Source organism: Panthera pardus, unplaced genomic scaffold (genome assembly GCF_024362965.1).
Source record: "Panthera pardus isolate Hobbes unplaced genomic scaffold, ASM2436296v1 HiC_scaffold_24, whole genome shotgun sequence".
Classification (NCBI taxonomy): Eukaryota; Metazoa; Chordata; class Mammalia; order Carnivora; family Felidae; genus Panthera; species Panthera pardus.
Window position 1 is genome coordinate 35545610 of NW_026526810.1, and position 16460 is coordinate 35562069.

A 16460-nucleotide genomic window follows, 5' to 3' on the forward strand; every position below is an offset into this window, starting at 1 on the left:
TGTGGGAAACTTTAATCCTGTCCCTCAGGCTGATACTCAAGGCTGAGTAAATAGGCCTTTGTCATAGGAAGACTGAGGTTGTGCTTCAGTCTGCTGTCTGTGCAGTGCCCTGGGGGTGTTGACCTGCCAAGAACTGTTTTTCTGCTTGTTATGGGCCTCTGGAGCTCTGGAACACCAACTCTCTTGACTAGCAGGGCCAGCACATCAAGGGATGTTCTCTTTCTGGATTGCACATGGCTGCTGGCTTTAGGAAGACAGTTGGTGAGTGTAGGAGGCAGAGCAGACTCACTGGCTTCAGAATGGCAGTGGGAAAATGTCTTGACCGTGTGTGCCCATGGACTTCAACAGTGAAATAGGCTAGTGTCTTGTGTGTCTGTGTACCAACTTTAGGCTGGGAGTGGGAAAATGCCAGGATCACTCACTAGTTCCAGCCACAGGTGTGTTGCAACTGCCTGTGCTTGCGCACGTGAGCCAGGAGTGGGAGAACTCCACCACAGTTCTGCTCTCTGGTCCAGCCAGGATGCAAGGGAGCACTGCAATTGCCAGTGCACTGCAGCTTCAGCAAGTGCCTTGACTGTTCCCCCCGCTCATCCCAGCAAGGCTCTGGGAGAGTGTCATATCCGGACTCCCCTGTCTATGCTAGTAGGCTATGTGGAAAGTGCAACAGTGGTAGCTGCCAGCATGTCAGCCTCCCAGGAGTGTTTCAGATGTCCCTTGCTCCTTCAGCCAGTGTACCCAGATCAGCAAGTGAATTCCCCTCATGTGTAGTCTAGGTGTTTTTCACACTGCCAGTTTTTTCACTGGATCTTGGGGCAAGCCCTTTAAGAGGGGAATCTCAGTTTCCTACAGCACTTTGGGGCCTCTGGAGGTCAGCACTGTTGGTTTTCCAAGCCAGACCTTCTGGGGGCTCCTCTCTCTAGTGCAGATCCCAGCGGCAGAGGTGGCCCATGGGGAGTACCAAGTCATCACTCCTCCAAGAGAAGCATCTGTGGTGAGATCCCTCCCTGTTGTGTGACACCACACTGGGGGTAGTTTTTTTTGTGAGACGTGTCTCTGTCTTTCCAGCTCATTTCAGTATGGTCCTTTTATCTTTTGTTTTGAAGAGCAGTTTACCAGGTTTTAGGTCTTTCTCAGAGGGAAAAGATCCATATGTAGTTTAGATTTGGTGTGTACATACATGGGAGGTGAGTTCAGGATCTTTCTATGTCACCATCTTGGTCTCCCTCTTCATTACTTAATTTTTAAATTTGCTATATGTTGCAGGGAGTATGACTGGAGTCGCAAAAGATGAGTCCGCAAAGTGCAGTTAAGTCAAGGTCCTCATATGGGTGGGAATGAGGCCCTGACTGCAGAATGAAGCTTCTTTTTATTAGGATAATTGCTAAAGACTAGGTGCATAAAGTCAGCTCAGCAAGGGTGTTAATCAATCTAATGGTTAGTTTTCAAGGTTAATTTTGAGTTAATTGGTTTCTGTAACACTAGGAAGGGTCAGGTATTAAGGAGCATCCAGCCTTAGACAATGTTAATGGCTCTAGGCGTTCCTTACCAGCCACAGCTGTGCTCAGCTGTGTAAACATGTCCTAAGGCCTTGCACCTTTTCCAGCCCTTCCCTTTTGAAGCCTTTTCCTTTGATGCTTCTCTCCTGCATCTCCCACAGCTGTATACGTACACATTAGCAAAGATCTGTGTGTAAGTTATTTATTAGTATAGTATATCTCATTCTATATGTTATATACACATACTCTTAATTTCAGGGGTATCTGAGTACCCTTATAGCATTGAGAGAAATGATTATTTTTTGTATCGAAGATAGCCTTTTTATTTCATTGGAGTTGTTAATTTTAAAAAAGTACGATTTTTGTTTTTTCTGAATTTGTCATTTTTTAAAATTATTTTTTAATTTTTTTTTACATTTATTTATTTTTGAGAGACAGAGAGAGGCAGAGCACAAGTTGGGGTGAGGCAGAGGGAGAATGAGACACTGAATCTGAAGCAGGCTCCAGGCTCCGAGCTGTCAGCACAGAGCCCGATGAAGGGCTCGAACTCACAAACTGTGAGATCATGACCTGAGCTGAAGTCGGATGACTGAGCCACCCAGGTGTCCCTGAGTTTGTCATTTTTTTAAATGATCTGATTTCTTTAATCATTATTATTTTTCACTAAAGATTATATAAGTTAAGTAGTGTAACTAATCCTGACTGATAAATCACATTTTTTCCTCCAAACGTTGTATTACCATTGAAAATAAAAGTATTTAAATGAAATAAGTAGTGGAATAATTGAATGGGTAGTGAAGATCTAATTTTCAGTCACTGTGAAGGTTATTCTGTCCTTCATGTTTTATAAATAGTAATTTATTTCTATATTAAAATTGTTTTATTTTAAAATGAAGTACCTTTATCTTTTCTTTTAATGATATTTCACAGGTTAATCTAAATCAAGAAGATCTTAGCCTTTTATTTAGAATACTAGCAGAAAATCTTGGTGAGGCTACTGAAGACTTAAATAAAATGAAGCCAAGAGAACAAAAGACAGGTAAGAGACTGACAGAAGGTGGCATAATACACGTATCTCCTTATTTTACACTTTAGCACGGGAGTCAAACCATAAAAATGACATAAATATATATGTACACATTGTGATTTGTATTACCATGAAAAGAAAGAAGATATTTATTTGTTGAATACATATTGAATAAGACCATAGTTAGAGATGATGGACTGTCATTTAGTTATCCCAATAGTCAGTTACTGATTCAGAACTTTTTCTAAGTTGTGTAAGTTAGGAGGAAGCCATAAAAAGTATTTCTTTTTTTTAATTTTTTTTAACATTCATTTATTTTTTAGAGACGGAGAGAGACAGCATGGGCTAGGGATGAGCAGAGAAAGGGAAACATAGAATATGAAGCGGCTCTGGGCTCTGAGCTGTTAGCGCAGTGCCAGATGCAGGACTCAAACCCACAAACTGGAGATCATGACCCGAGTCAAAGTCCGATATTTAACTGAGCCATCCACGCACCCCATAAAAAGCACTGCAAATCTGGTGGATTCCTGGAATAATTTTTGAATTTGCATGTATACAAAAAAAAATTCAAAGTTTGCAGTGGGCTATGGTAACATACTTAATCTTATTTTCTTAAGTTTATTTATTTATTTTGAGAGAGAGAGAGAGAGCGTGAAGGAGGGGCTGAGAGAGAGAATCCTAAGCAGGCTCTGTGCGCTGTCAGCGCAGAGCCTGATGCAGGGCTCAATCCCATGAACTATGAGATTATTACCTGAGCTGAAATCAAAAGTCAGATGCTGAACTGACTGAGCCAGCCAGGGGTCCCTGATTTTTAAGTGAGGTTTTGTAGTAAAATATCTTTAAGAACTGAAACATTTGGTAAATAACTCAGCAAAGAAAATGCTGACAAATTGTACTACGGTAAAAATTTAGAGAATTTAAATTATTAGTTGCAATGGCCCTTTGACTTACTTAAAGGCAAAGTAACTACTGGACTTAATTTTTACATTTTTTAAAATGTTTATTTATATTTGAGGAGAGACAGAGCAAGAGCAGGGGAGGGGTAGAGAGAGATGGAGATGAATCTGAAGCAGGCTCCAGACTGTGAGCTGTCAGCACAGAGCGCAGTGCAGGTTTCCAGTCCACGAGCTCTGAGATCATGACCTGACCAAAGTTGGATGCTTAACTGACTGAGCTACCTAGGCGCCCCTAGACTTAATTTTTAAAAAATGTTTATTTTTGAGAGAGAGAGAGAGAGAGAGAGAGACAGAGCATGAGCAGGGGAGGGGCAGAGACAGAGGAGACACAGAATCCAAAGCAGGCTCTAGGCTCTGAGCTGTTAGCACAGAGCCTGACATGGGGCTTGAACTCACAAACCATGAGATTATGACCTGAGCTGAAGTCGGATGCTTAAGTGACTGAGCCACCCAGTGCCCCTGGACTTAATTTTTAAAACTGTTATATATGTGTATTACACACACAGATATATATAATTATTTTTTCCATCGAATGGTACTATCCTAAAAGTGTGTGTGTGTGTGTGTGTTTATGCATTTTGCTTTTTTCTTTTAAGTAACAGTTTATCTTGGTGTTTATATCTTTTTTTTTTTTTTTTTTTTTAACGTTTATTTATTTTTGAGACAGAGAGAGACAGAGCATGAACGGGGGAGGGTCAGAGAGAGGGAGACACAGAATCTGAAACAGTCTCCAGGCTCTGAGCTGTCAGCACAGAGCCCGACGCGGGGCTCGAACTCACGGACCATGAGATCATGACCTGAGTCTAGGTCGGCCACTTAACCGACTGAGCCACCCAGGCGCCCCTATATCTTTAAATATAATATGTATAGATATGTCTCATTCTTTCTAATGGCCACCTGGTATTAAATTCTCTTGACGTATTATAATTTATTTAGCAAGTCCATACTGATGGACATTTCAGATTGTTTTCAGTGTTCCACTCTTCCCACATTGCATTGAACGTCCTTGTCCATACACTTTTACAAGTGTATGTGTATCTGTAGGGGAAATACCAGGGCTACTGGATTAAAGGATATTTAATTTTTATTTACTTAATATATATTAAGTTAATGAATTTAACATTTTTGACATCTTGCCAATTGCTCCCCTTAGAACTTGTACTAATTTTGCACTCCTGCCAGTTTGTTTTTCTGTGCCTTTTCTAACATAGCATATTATTAGATTTTAAAGTTTTTGACAAATTGCTAAGTAAAAAATGGTATCTCAGTATATTTTTTTCATTTAAAAAACTTTTTTATTATATGTTAATCTGTATTACAGAGCACAAATAGTAAAGAATGCAAGTCTTAAGTGTACAGTTCAGTGAATTTTTATATATAGCTATACCGTATAGCTGTCAATCACCATGGTTAATATATAGAACATATCCGGCCTCCCCTTGAAGGCCTTCCTATGTTCCTTCCCATTCAATACACCCACTCTGCCCTCAGATCAACCTAGAATTGACTGTCATCCTAATTTGTAATACCACAGGTAGATTAATTTTTCTTTTTCTTGAATTTCACATAAATGGAATCATAGAATTTACTCTTTGGTTTTTGGCTTGTCTCAGTCATCATTTTGTTCATGAGATTCCTGCATGTTGTTGTGTGTGGCGGTAGTTTGTTCTTTTTAAATCTGTGCAGTATTCATCATATGAATTGATTAATATTGATTTTATCCATTCTACCTTTGATGGAGAACATTTAGGTTGTTTCCATTCTTTGATGGTCTTGAATAGAGTTGCTGTGAATGTTATACATTTCTTTTGTCATACTTATGTCCTGTTTTCTTTTGGTTGTATAGCTAGGCTTCACATGATAGGCTCATTTGTTAGGCTTACGATTAGCTTCAGTAACATGCTGAACACTATTTTCCAAGTGGTTATACCAGTTTACCAGCAATGTATGAGAGTTTTAGTTGTTTCACATTCTCACTGGTCCTTGGTATTGTCAGTATTTTTAAATTTCGCCATCCTGGCTGATACACAGTGTTATTTTTATGGATCTTACTTGTTCCCTGATTACTACTGAAATTAAAACCTTTTCATATGCATACTGGCCATTTGGATATCCTTTTTTATGACATGACTATTCAAGTCTATTGAGCATTATTTTTATTGAGATGTTTGTGTTTTTTTCTTAGTGATAAATATTGGAGTTCTTTGTTCATTCTGGATATGAGTCCTTTATTGGTTATATGTATTATATTTATGTGTTGATATATATATATATATATGATATATATATCATATATCATATCATATATATATATGCTATATATATACCCTATCTGTGATTTGCTTTTCATTCTTTTAATGGGTCTTTTATTAATAGAATTAGTTAATTGTAGTGAATTCCAGTATACTATTTTTAAAAATGATGAGTGCTTTTTCTATTTAAAAAATCTTTGCCTATTCCAGGAGTTATTTTGTAAAAGCAAATCATTTGCTAGAATTATTCCCCTGGATCACACTCTGTTTGGAACAGTGCTGGAGTAAGGTGATAGTTAAGAAACTTCACCCTATGTGTTTCTCAAAGATAATAATTGACAGCAATCGTTTTCCATATGCCTTTCTGGTATGGTTTACAGAATTCTTATGTGTTGTGTTCATGATCATAGATAATGTTAACTGAAGTAATATTAAGAATTAATATAATGATATTGAGGGTTAGTTGAGACTAAAGACTTTCACGGGACTGATGAGTTTGGATTCTACCATTTGCCATCAGTGTGCTGTTGGGGAAGTTTTATGTATTACAGTTTAGAAAGCAGTTTTATCGCATGTCAGAGTATATGAATTTCAGCACAAGAACATCAGATCATATAGCTTTGCTTTTGCTTTTCTGTATGGCATAAGAGGTTCTAATCATCCCTCACACTTTTTTCCTTTTCTAGCCTTAACTTTTGTTACCCTCTCCATGATTTAATCATATCATATTCTGTTCTGTTTCCCTAACCTCTCATGGTGTACTCTCTATGAGTTTCCACAATCTCTTGTCTTATACTTGGCTGTCCTCTCCGTGTGAGGAGGTCCTTAAGCTCTACCTGAATGATAACTCCTTTATTAAACCTTTCCTGGCCTCCCCATAACAATGTCTTAGTCTCTGTTTTCTGCACGTTTTTCCTATTAGTCTATTAACATTTGTCTACTCACTGTGACTAGGCGTAGCCTGCTTATTTTGTTTGTTTGCATTTTAAATGTATATGTCTCTTCTCCTAAACTGTAAGGTTTTTGAGAGCAAGAGCTATGTATTACTGACTTGTGGGTTTTCATTGCTTGCACAGGTCCAGAGTTCTCATACATGTCCTCAATGAGCATTTGTGGGAAAAAAAATGTGTGAATAGAAGTGAAAAAATTTCTTTTAAACATCTTTAGGTGAAATTAAAGGGCCACTTGAAATCTATACATCAAAACAAGATGTACATGCTTCCCAAGGTACTTTAATAGCTGGAGCTGAAGAAGTGAGATCTGTAGACATCATTAATATGCTGCTGAATTTTGAAATCAAAGAGGTATCTGATTTTCATCTGTTTTTATTTAAAAATTTTTTTAAATATTTATTTGGGGGAGACAGAGAGACAGAGTGCAAACAGGGGAGGGCAGAGAGAGAGAGAGAGGGAGACACAGAATGTGAAGGAGGCCCCAGACTCCAAACTGTCAGCATAGAGCCTGTCGTGGGGCTCAAACCCATGAAGCGTGCGACCTGGGCCGAAGTCGGACACCTGACCGACTGAGCCGCCCAGGTGCCCCTCATCTGTTTTTGTAAAGTGAATAAATAATAGATATTTGGAATTCCCTCTACTAAAACAAACTTGTAAATTACTGATAGGGATAAAAAAATTTTATGTAGGCTATTTATCATTTGTATGTAGCATTCGTAATTTTTAGCAAATTTGAGAGTATATAAAAGATGAGTTATATTTGGGGTATATAATGTTTCATAGAGAAAATGGTAGCATGTCCTATAACATGCTTTTCAAATGATTTTAGGACATTAGGAATGTAGCTCACTTTGGATTTCATATGAGAAAGTCAGGAAAGGGAAGTAGTGACAGACAGATCCTTTGCAAATTTAAGAAACCCTTAATAGAATAAAACACAGTATGTCTACGTTTTTTAAGTGTTGTATTACCACTGTCTGCTTCATCTGCAGATTCTTGAGGAGAGATGAAACGGATTTTCCTCTTCTGTATTCACACATTCAACAAATAGTCATTTCATGTGCTAAGTGCTGAGGATAGAGTTAGAAGGCATAGACTCTAATGAAAAAAACAAACAAAAAACAACTAAAAGTTTTCTAAGTGCTCCCATTAAAAATGTGCAGGAGGGGCTTGTGGCTGTGGATAATAAGGAGGGGGCATCTAAGTAGTCTGGAGTATCAGGGAAGATTTTTGGAGAAAGTGACATTTGAGATGAGCTTTTAAGGAAGATTAGAGTCTTTCTCTTACCCTGGGGCAGGGGGACTTGCAAGAAGTTCCTCCCAAATCCCTTCATCATTAATAGTAGAGGCTATGTTCTTCTGGCTTAAATACAATAAACTTAAAAAAATTAGTTCTATATTTTTATCTGAAATGTATGCTTTGAAACTAATTTCTTATTAAAACTTTACTGTTTTCTGGTTAATGTTGGCGTTATTAAAGATATAGAAGCTTTAGTAATTGAGACATGGATAGATGAATCATTCTTTTTGCAAATGGGCCTCATTAACAATGTGGATAGAAAACCCATACACCATCTTTAATATCATTTGTAGTAAATGTTATTATAGTTCCATCACTTTAGGACGTGGAGAGTGGGGGAGGCAATTTGCATTCCCCTAGGCCAATACTTGACAGTGTCTTAAGACATTTTTGATTGTCACTATCGGTGGAAAGGGAGCTACTGACAACCAATGAGAGAGGCCAGTGTTATCGCTAAACATCCTACAGTGCACAGGTCTCCTCCCTCACTACTAAGAATTATCCAGCCCAAAATGTCAGTGGTGTCAAGCTTGAGAAATCTTGCATTAGCATTAGTGTAACAATTGGACATTTTTCTTACAGACTTTCAGATGAAAGGCCATCCATCAGACTAGATAGAACTTCTGGGAATTAGGCAGAACTACTTTTTTTGTTTTTGTTGTTGTTAATTTTACCTTGATAATCACTAGAATATAGTGGCAGTGCTTCAGAAGTCTGAACAAGTAAATGTACCTTCAAAGTCAATCACATGAGGCAGTTTCTAGGCACAAATGGAAGTACTCGTATTTACATCGTGTGAATTTTTTCATTATGCCACTCTGAGTGGTTATGAAATTGTTGACTTACCTTCATTATATATGAGTGAGCTTGTTAATGGTGATACTGGGGACTTTTCTAGGTTGTGATTACTCTGATGAAAAAAGCAGAAAAGAAAGGAAGACCTTTACATGAACTAAATGTCCTGCAGCTCGGAATGGAAGCTAAAGTTAGAACCTATGACCTGACTGCTAAAGCTTATCTAAAAAAAATTAGTATGCAATGCTTTGAGTTCACTGGTAAGTGTGAAGTATAGTCTGTGTAAATTATTCATGTTACAGGCAGTGGCCTCTACCTCTGTGTGAGTAGTAAGCACATTTATTAATGTCATCATGATTATTTAGTTAGATTAAATTTATTACATGGATAAAAAAGAATTTGATATTTAAAAATTTATTTTTTGTGTAGTTATTTACCAGTAGGTAAGAATGTATCTAAATACATTTATATGTATGTGTGTGTATATATATATTTAGAATGAAGTTGAATTATATCTAAAAAGAAAAATGAAGTGTATCTTCCATGTCTATACATAACATTTTAATACTTGTAAAAGCAACATTTCATTACAACTCTGCTGTGAGAACTGATGTATTAGGAAATCAGAGCCCAGTTAGAATACCCATGTGTAAAAGCCCAGGGACCCTTTATGAAAAGTGAGTTAATTTACTAGAAAATAATCTGTTTGCTTTTTATTTTTTTTTTAAATTACATCAGTGTTTTTTGTTTTCAATGACATTAACCTATACTTTTGAAAAAACAAATTAAACAATACAGAAATATTATAGAGGAAAAATTTAACATCACTTTCTAGTTTCACTTCTTACCCCCTTGTAAATAGTAAGTTGTTGTTCAGTGAGTTTCCTCAGCCTTTCAGATCCACTTTTTAAATTGCATCAAGCCAACTTTGAAAGTTGCTAAAGGTGTTTAAAGTTTATAGGCACTCTATGGGGTAACTTTAAATAGAGCAAACATATTGAGAATAGTTTATGTATCTTATAGCTTTGTTCTTCAATTTAGTCTGATTTGATCAAATGAATAATACCAGTACTACCAAATGTTACAAAAGCTGTAATTGGCTGCTACTGTTTTGTTTTGTTTCTAACTTTTTTTAATGGTGTTTGTCTTTTTTGTTTCAAAGCCACTTTTATTGAGGTATGATCAGTATACAGTATACTTTTTAGTATATGATTCCATGAATTTTGACAAACTTACATATGTGTAACTGGGTACTCTGTTTTAAAATACATTTGAAATGTTTGAAAGACTGACTGGAGCTGCCCTTGGTTTTTTTTCTGTTAGACTCTGCAGGAGAGCCACTTCATGTTATTAACTCTTCTAATGTAACTGAGGAACCTCTGCTGAAAATGTCACTGACCAAGGTACCTGGCTTCCTTCTAGGATTCTTAAATATTTAAATACATGAAATTATGTAGTTCTCCCATATTTAATATTTCAGTTTTCTCCCTTAAATTTTTTCATTCTAAAGCTCATTGATTATAGTGAATTTGCAAAAGCACCTGACAGTCCTGGTGATATCAATAACCTTTTGAGTTAACCTTATATTGTTGAGTAAGTGAGTGTATACAAAGTTCTGTGGTTATCCAAAGCAAAGTTTGTTATAATCTAGATATGCTAGCATTTCCCCTACCTTTAGCATTTGCCTCTAAGTAGGAAAAGGATTTTGAGTTTTTGCTTCTATAGAATTTGAGAAATGTTTATGTGGTCAAGTTTTTTGGCACATACCTCTTTGCCATTAAGAAATATGTTTATAGTGTTTTCATAGCATACTTTGAAAAGTGAAGAATATATATATATGTATATATATATATGTATGTATATATGTGTATGTATGTACAATGTGTGTGTATGTGTGTGTGTATATATATTTCAATGTTTGAATTATTAGTATTTTCGGCCCAGTGGTTTAATCTTCCACCTTTTCTAGGCAGACAGTGATGGACCAGAATTTAAAACCATTCATGAAAATACCAAACAGAGACTGAAGGTAAATATTTTGTAATTCACTATAAGGCTTTTTATATTAATGATTAAATCTAGCTTTATAGCTGTCTTCATTTGTGAGATGGTGAGGTCTAAAATTAAAACAAGGGTGACAATAATAATAGATCTAATCTTGTAGATGAAAGAAATGGGTAAAGAGTTGAAATAAAATTTTTACAAAAGTTGATTTAATTTCCTAAAATATTATTTTCCAGATATGAATTAATGATTACTTGTTGAGTACAAAAATAGTATGCTTTTTCCCGATTTTTCTTTCAAGTTTTTATTTAAATTACGGTCATTTAACATACAGTGTAATACTAGTTTTAGGTACAGAGTTTAGTGATTCATCACTTACATACAACACCCAGTGCTCATCACAACTGACTTCCTTAATCCCCATCATCCATTTAACGCATCCCCCAGTCACCTCCCTTCTGGTAACCATCAGTGTGTTCTCTATATTTAATAATCTCTTTCTTGGTTTTCCTTTTTTTTTTCTTCCCATATGTTCATCTGTTTTGTTTCTTAAATTCTACATCTGAGTGAAATCATATGGTATTTGTCTTTCTCTTACTGACTTACTTCACTTAACATAATACTCTCTAGCTCCATCTGTGTCATGGCAAAGGTAAGATTTCATTCTTTTTTATGGATGAGTTAATATTCCATTGTATATATATATACACCACATCTTCTTTATCCATTTATCAGTGGATGGACATTTGGTCTCTTTCCATAATTTGGCTATTGTTGTTAATGCTGTTGTAAACATCGGGATGCATGTATCCCTTTGAATCAGTATTTTTGTATCCTTTGGGTAAATACCTAGTAGTGCAATTGCTGTATCGTAGGGTAGTTCTATTTTTAATTTTTTGAAGAAGCTCCATACTCCCTTCCAGTGTGTCTGCACCAGTTTGCATTCCCACCAACAGTGTAAGAGGGTTCCCCTTTCTCCACATCCTTGCCAACAAATAATATACTTTTTTTTTTATAAAAAAATTTTTTAATGTTTATTTTTGAGAGAGTGTGAATGGGGGAGGGGGCAGAGAGAGACACACACACACACACAGAATCTAAAGCAGGCTCCAGGCCCCAAACTGCTGGCACAGAACTACCAGCACAGGGCCTGACGCAGGGCTCTAACCCACAGACTGTGAGATCATGACTTAAGCTGAAGTCGGACCCTTCACCGATTGAGCCACCCAGGCGCCCCGATAATATACTTTTTAAGGGAATTTTGTTCATGGTTATTTGGCCTAGTGTTGATGGAAGCATTAAACATTTGAATTATATATTGGCTTTATGATTAGAATAAAATTAACGACTAAGCTAAAGCATGGCTCAGTGCAAACACTGCCTACAGTGCATTTGCGCTTATATAGTCTGTCTTGGACCCATCTGAAATGTGATTGAATTAAGGTCTGTATCTTTACTTTAAACCCACCAATTGAGGTCAGAATTACAGTTGGGCATGAGAGGGGGCAAAGTATTAGTTTATTGTCTGGTTAAGATTAACATTATAATAGTGAGTTTTTTCTTTAAAAAAAAAAAAGGATCTTAATTGAACTATTCTAAAATCAGCTCTTCTGCAACCTATACTTATTTGTATATGTTGAAGCTTAACATAAAAATGTCACCACATCTGAAATCTGCCTCTCTAATTGTTCATTATCTTAGGTTTCGTTTTCATCCTTAGACTTAGTACTTCATTTGGAAGCTTTACTGTCCTTCATGGATTTTTTATCATCTGCTGTTCCATCCTCTGAACCTTCCTCTACTGAGAAGGAATCTGAGCTGAAACCACTTGTGGGGGAGTCCAGAAGTATCGTTGTCAAAGCTGGTATTAACTTTTGAGCATGGTCTGATTCTTTCTGTCTGAACTTTTAATAATCATGTGATAACTTATATTTTCAAGCTAAGACTAATATTTAGCAACTTAATGTGATAGCTGCTCTGACGGATTAGGATAGTTTCAAAAGAAAAAGCAAATTTTATCCTTGCAGTAGTATAGAATAATTTAGTAAGGGATTTAAAATAAATGTTTAGTATTAATCATGTATTTATATTTGATTTCACCATCTTTTACATAAAATAAAGTTGTATGTACTTTGTATTGATGTTTCTGTAGCCTTCAGTGCAAGTGAGAACAGAAGAAATTAAAATGTGATACAATCATGCAAAGTACAAAGGCCCATTTCAATCAGTCATATAAATCTACCTGACGCTGAACAATTTTAAATGATTTGCAGGACACAAAAGGAGGAAGAATGTTATAGAAGAGACAGACTCACTTTGGTTTCTAACAAAAACTGAGTTTAAATGACATACATATATTGACACATGTTGCTCAAGCATATGGATTGTGCTATAAGTTAAATATGAAATATCCAGAGTGAACATGTGCCTGTTTTTAAGCCAAGTATCATTTTAATGATTTTTGCTTTCATATTACATGATGTGAGTATCTGATATCTGGTAATTTAATTTTCAGACCATTACCTGTTTGAGTAATATCTGTATTACTGACATCTTTAAAGTGTTAAATTCTTAGTAATATTGGACCTAATATAAGGATCAGATTTTTTTTAATCAGGGATCAGAGCAATACTTTTGCTATAAACTAGAGTTAAAGTTTGTCTTTAATATACTTGTCATATTAATGTCCGTGGAAATACTTACTTATATAAATGCATACATATACACACACAGTTGAATAAATGAAAAAGCAGTGTTTAATTTCAATAAACTACAAAAGTTATTCGCCCAAAAGAACAGTCTTCCAGTATGTTTTATAGTTGATTTTTATGGTTCGAATATAGTTTTTGTGGTTTGATTTACATCTTACGGGACAAAAATTCCTGTTATCACTTTGGTGATTAAAGACTGATGTCTGTACTTTTACAGTATTATAGGAAAAGGTCTATTTTCCTCAGGCAAGACACATCTCTAGAAAAACATCTCCTAAATTTATCAGTGAAGACCTGGACCAAAGTAGATGAAGGGAACCCATTTGTTTATGATTCTTATACACATGCACACACATATATTATATATTTTATTTTTTAAACTTTAACCTTTTATGTTTATGTCTCATAGATTTTATTTCAGGATTTTTCATGGAGAAATAGGATACAATCTAGAGAAATTGGTTCTATAGTTAAGAACACGGATTGTGTTATAGTTAATATGTATTTTATTAACTATTCTTTATTTCAGCATTTTTATGAAATGTTCTTTGATCTAATATATGATGTAAAAACAAGTACAAAATAAAAATTTGGGAGCAATAGAATTCTAGAATTCTAATATAGAGGACTATCTTTTTTCTAAGAGGAAAAATTATGGGAAAATTTCCCTCTAGCAAATTGTACTTCTGAGGTGCTTTAAAGGTTGCCTTTATTCTTAAGTTGCGAGGGAACATGCTACTTTTTGTCTGATTGGCATTTGAAAATTGAGTCAAATCCATGTTAATTATATGGAATCTTAATGGAGGCCTTTTTGATTCTTCATAGTTCATAATGTACTTTTTATGAGTTTTACATTATTTTATCTGTTTTATCATCTGTGCACTTGGCTAATCACAAGGTTTGTATTACTTTTCAGCATCCAGCAATACTTCTCAAGATGATGTGTTTGATTTAAAGGTCATAGCTGAATTAAATGCATTTAATGTCTTTATCTGTGATCAGAAGTGTAACATTGCAGATATTAGAGTACGTGGTAAGTACGTGATATTCCTTGGTGTAGGTATTTCTGTTTCTTCAGAAATAGAAACAGCACCATCACATCAGGAAGAGTAAGCTTGTGCATGGTAGATTTCTCATGAGTCATAGTTTTGTTTACTTATAGTGAAGATTTTTGCAACCTTTTTGGAGATGTGCTTTGAAATGTTGGATGTGAATTTGTTATGCTTCATAGCTGACATGAAACATTTCTTGTGTATTTTTAAAATTTTAGAATAAATCTAAGGCTTAATTGCTTATGTTCTGTTTGTATTTTCAGCATAATATAATGTTAATTTAAACTGAGAAATTAATATCACAACACCTCACTGAGAAAATGTTATTGTCTTTATTTCCCTTGTCCTTTGTGCATATATAGCATCAAAATAGAAGTATCTAAAAGAAATTTTGTAGGCTTTATCCATCATCAGCTTGATAAAAGGATAGATTGATATTATACGGTTCTTAGACCAGTCTGCCAACATTCAAATTTTGGCTCTAACACTTATTGGCTGAGCTTGAGAAAATTAACCTTTCTGTATCTTAGTTCTCTCTTCTGTAAAATGGAGATAGTTATAATAGTTATTCATGGAATTGTTGTGATAGTTATAATAATTATTTGTAGGATTATATATGTATATAGTTAGAAAAGTGGTACGTAGTAAACACTGGAGAAAAGATTAAAAAATAAGTACTATTCAACAAATGTTACCAAGTATCTATTTCATGGGTAGCATGGTAATAGTTTGAGCTTATTACTGGGTCTTAGCTGCAGACTTTCTCTTTTACTGAGGAGCTGTTTAGGAAATCATCATGCCGTTAGAAATTATCAGAATAACAAAATTTTTTTGGAGAGAAATCTTAGATTATGTTTTAGATAGATTTTATGACAGTGAGTATTTATTCATCAAATTATATTCATATATACTTAGTTATCAGAGCATTAGTATTCATAATAAATGCTTGTGAGGTAGCTATTGAAGAAATACTGTGTGTCTTCCTAAATGACCACTTGTGATCTTGCAAATGCACAGGATATTTGTTTGGAGACCTGTGATTATTTCTCTTTGAAATTCTTTTTTTTTTTTTTTTTTTTGTCTTTAAAATTTCCACAACTTTTATGTATGGGATACCTATAGCACTTAAAGATACTGTAATCTTTATTAGGCATCTCATACATAGAAATTGATACCTTTGATATGTCTAATAGTAATTTTAGTCATTCTGTATCTTGGTAGTATATCTTTTAACTTAATTAAATGCCACTTGAACTGGTTCACTAGGATTGGGTGAAAAGTTTATAAATGTTACATTTCCCATAGGAATGGATGCCTCTATTTCTGTGAAGCCAAAGCAGACCGATATGTTTGCCAGACTTAAGGATATAATAGTTACGAATGTTGATTTGCTGTCTATTCACAAAAAGGTAATTAAAAAACAGGTTTCAGGAAAAGGAGGCTGTGCAAGATGGCAGGGTGGGAAGATACTGAACTCACCTTGTCCCATGGCAATACCAATTCTACAGCTACAAATGGGATAATTTCCTCTGAAACAGTTTTGAAAACTAGATGAGCAGCACCTTCACAGCAGAAGATAAAATGGCCACATCGAGATGGGGGCGGTGGGGAGAGGCAGAGATGTGCTCTTGCTGCCATAGCTTGCAGGCACCCACAGCCTACACAGGGGACACCCCGTAGATGCCTGGCTCTGGTGGCCAGGTGGGATTGGGCTTCTGGGCCCCATAGGTCATGTCCTATTCAAGGCCACTCCAGTGGGAGAGGTAGCTCTTTCACATAATACAAAGAAACACAGAGAATGAGGCAAGATGAGAAGGCAGAGGAAAATGTCCAAATGAAGACAAAGACAAAACCTAAAAAAAAAAAAAAACCCTTAATGAATTAGACATAAGTAATTTTCCTGATAATAAGTTCA

The 16460-nt window shown here is 35.5% G+C and overlaps 1 protein-coding gene across 5 annotated transcripts in view; it reads left to right on the forward strand.

The window, feature by feature from the left end:
* VPS13C (vacuolar protein sorting 13 homolog C) overlaps positions 1–16460 on the forward strand; it is a 195257-nt gene that overhangs the window by 98861 nt on the left and 79936 nt on the right. For all 5 annotated transcript variants that reach the window (XR_008417070.1, XR_008417071.1, XR_008417072.1 and 2 more), the window contains 8 exons: positions 2427–2535; positions 6899–7035; positions 8882–9038; positions 10102–10181; positions 10748–10807; positions 12484–12646; positions 14410–14526; positions 15851–15954. Coding sequence is in view for 2 of the 5 variants with exons in the window: in XM_053889012.1 (XP_053744987.1) it covers positions 2427–2535; positions 6899–7035; positions 8882–9038; positions 10102–10181; positions 10748–10807; positions 12484–12646; positions 14410–14526; positions 15851–15954 (927 nt within the window). In the remaining 3 variants the exon portion in view is untranslated. The remainder of the gene's footprint in view (positions 1–2426; positions 2536–6898; positions 7036–8881; positions 9039–10101; positions 10182–10747; positions 10808–12483; positions 12647–14409; positions 14527–15850; positions 15955–16460) is intronic.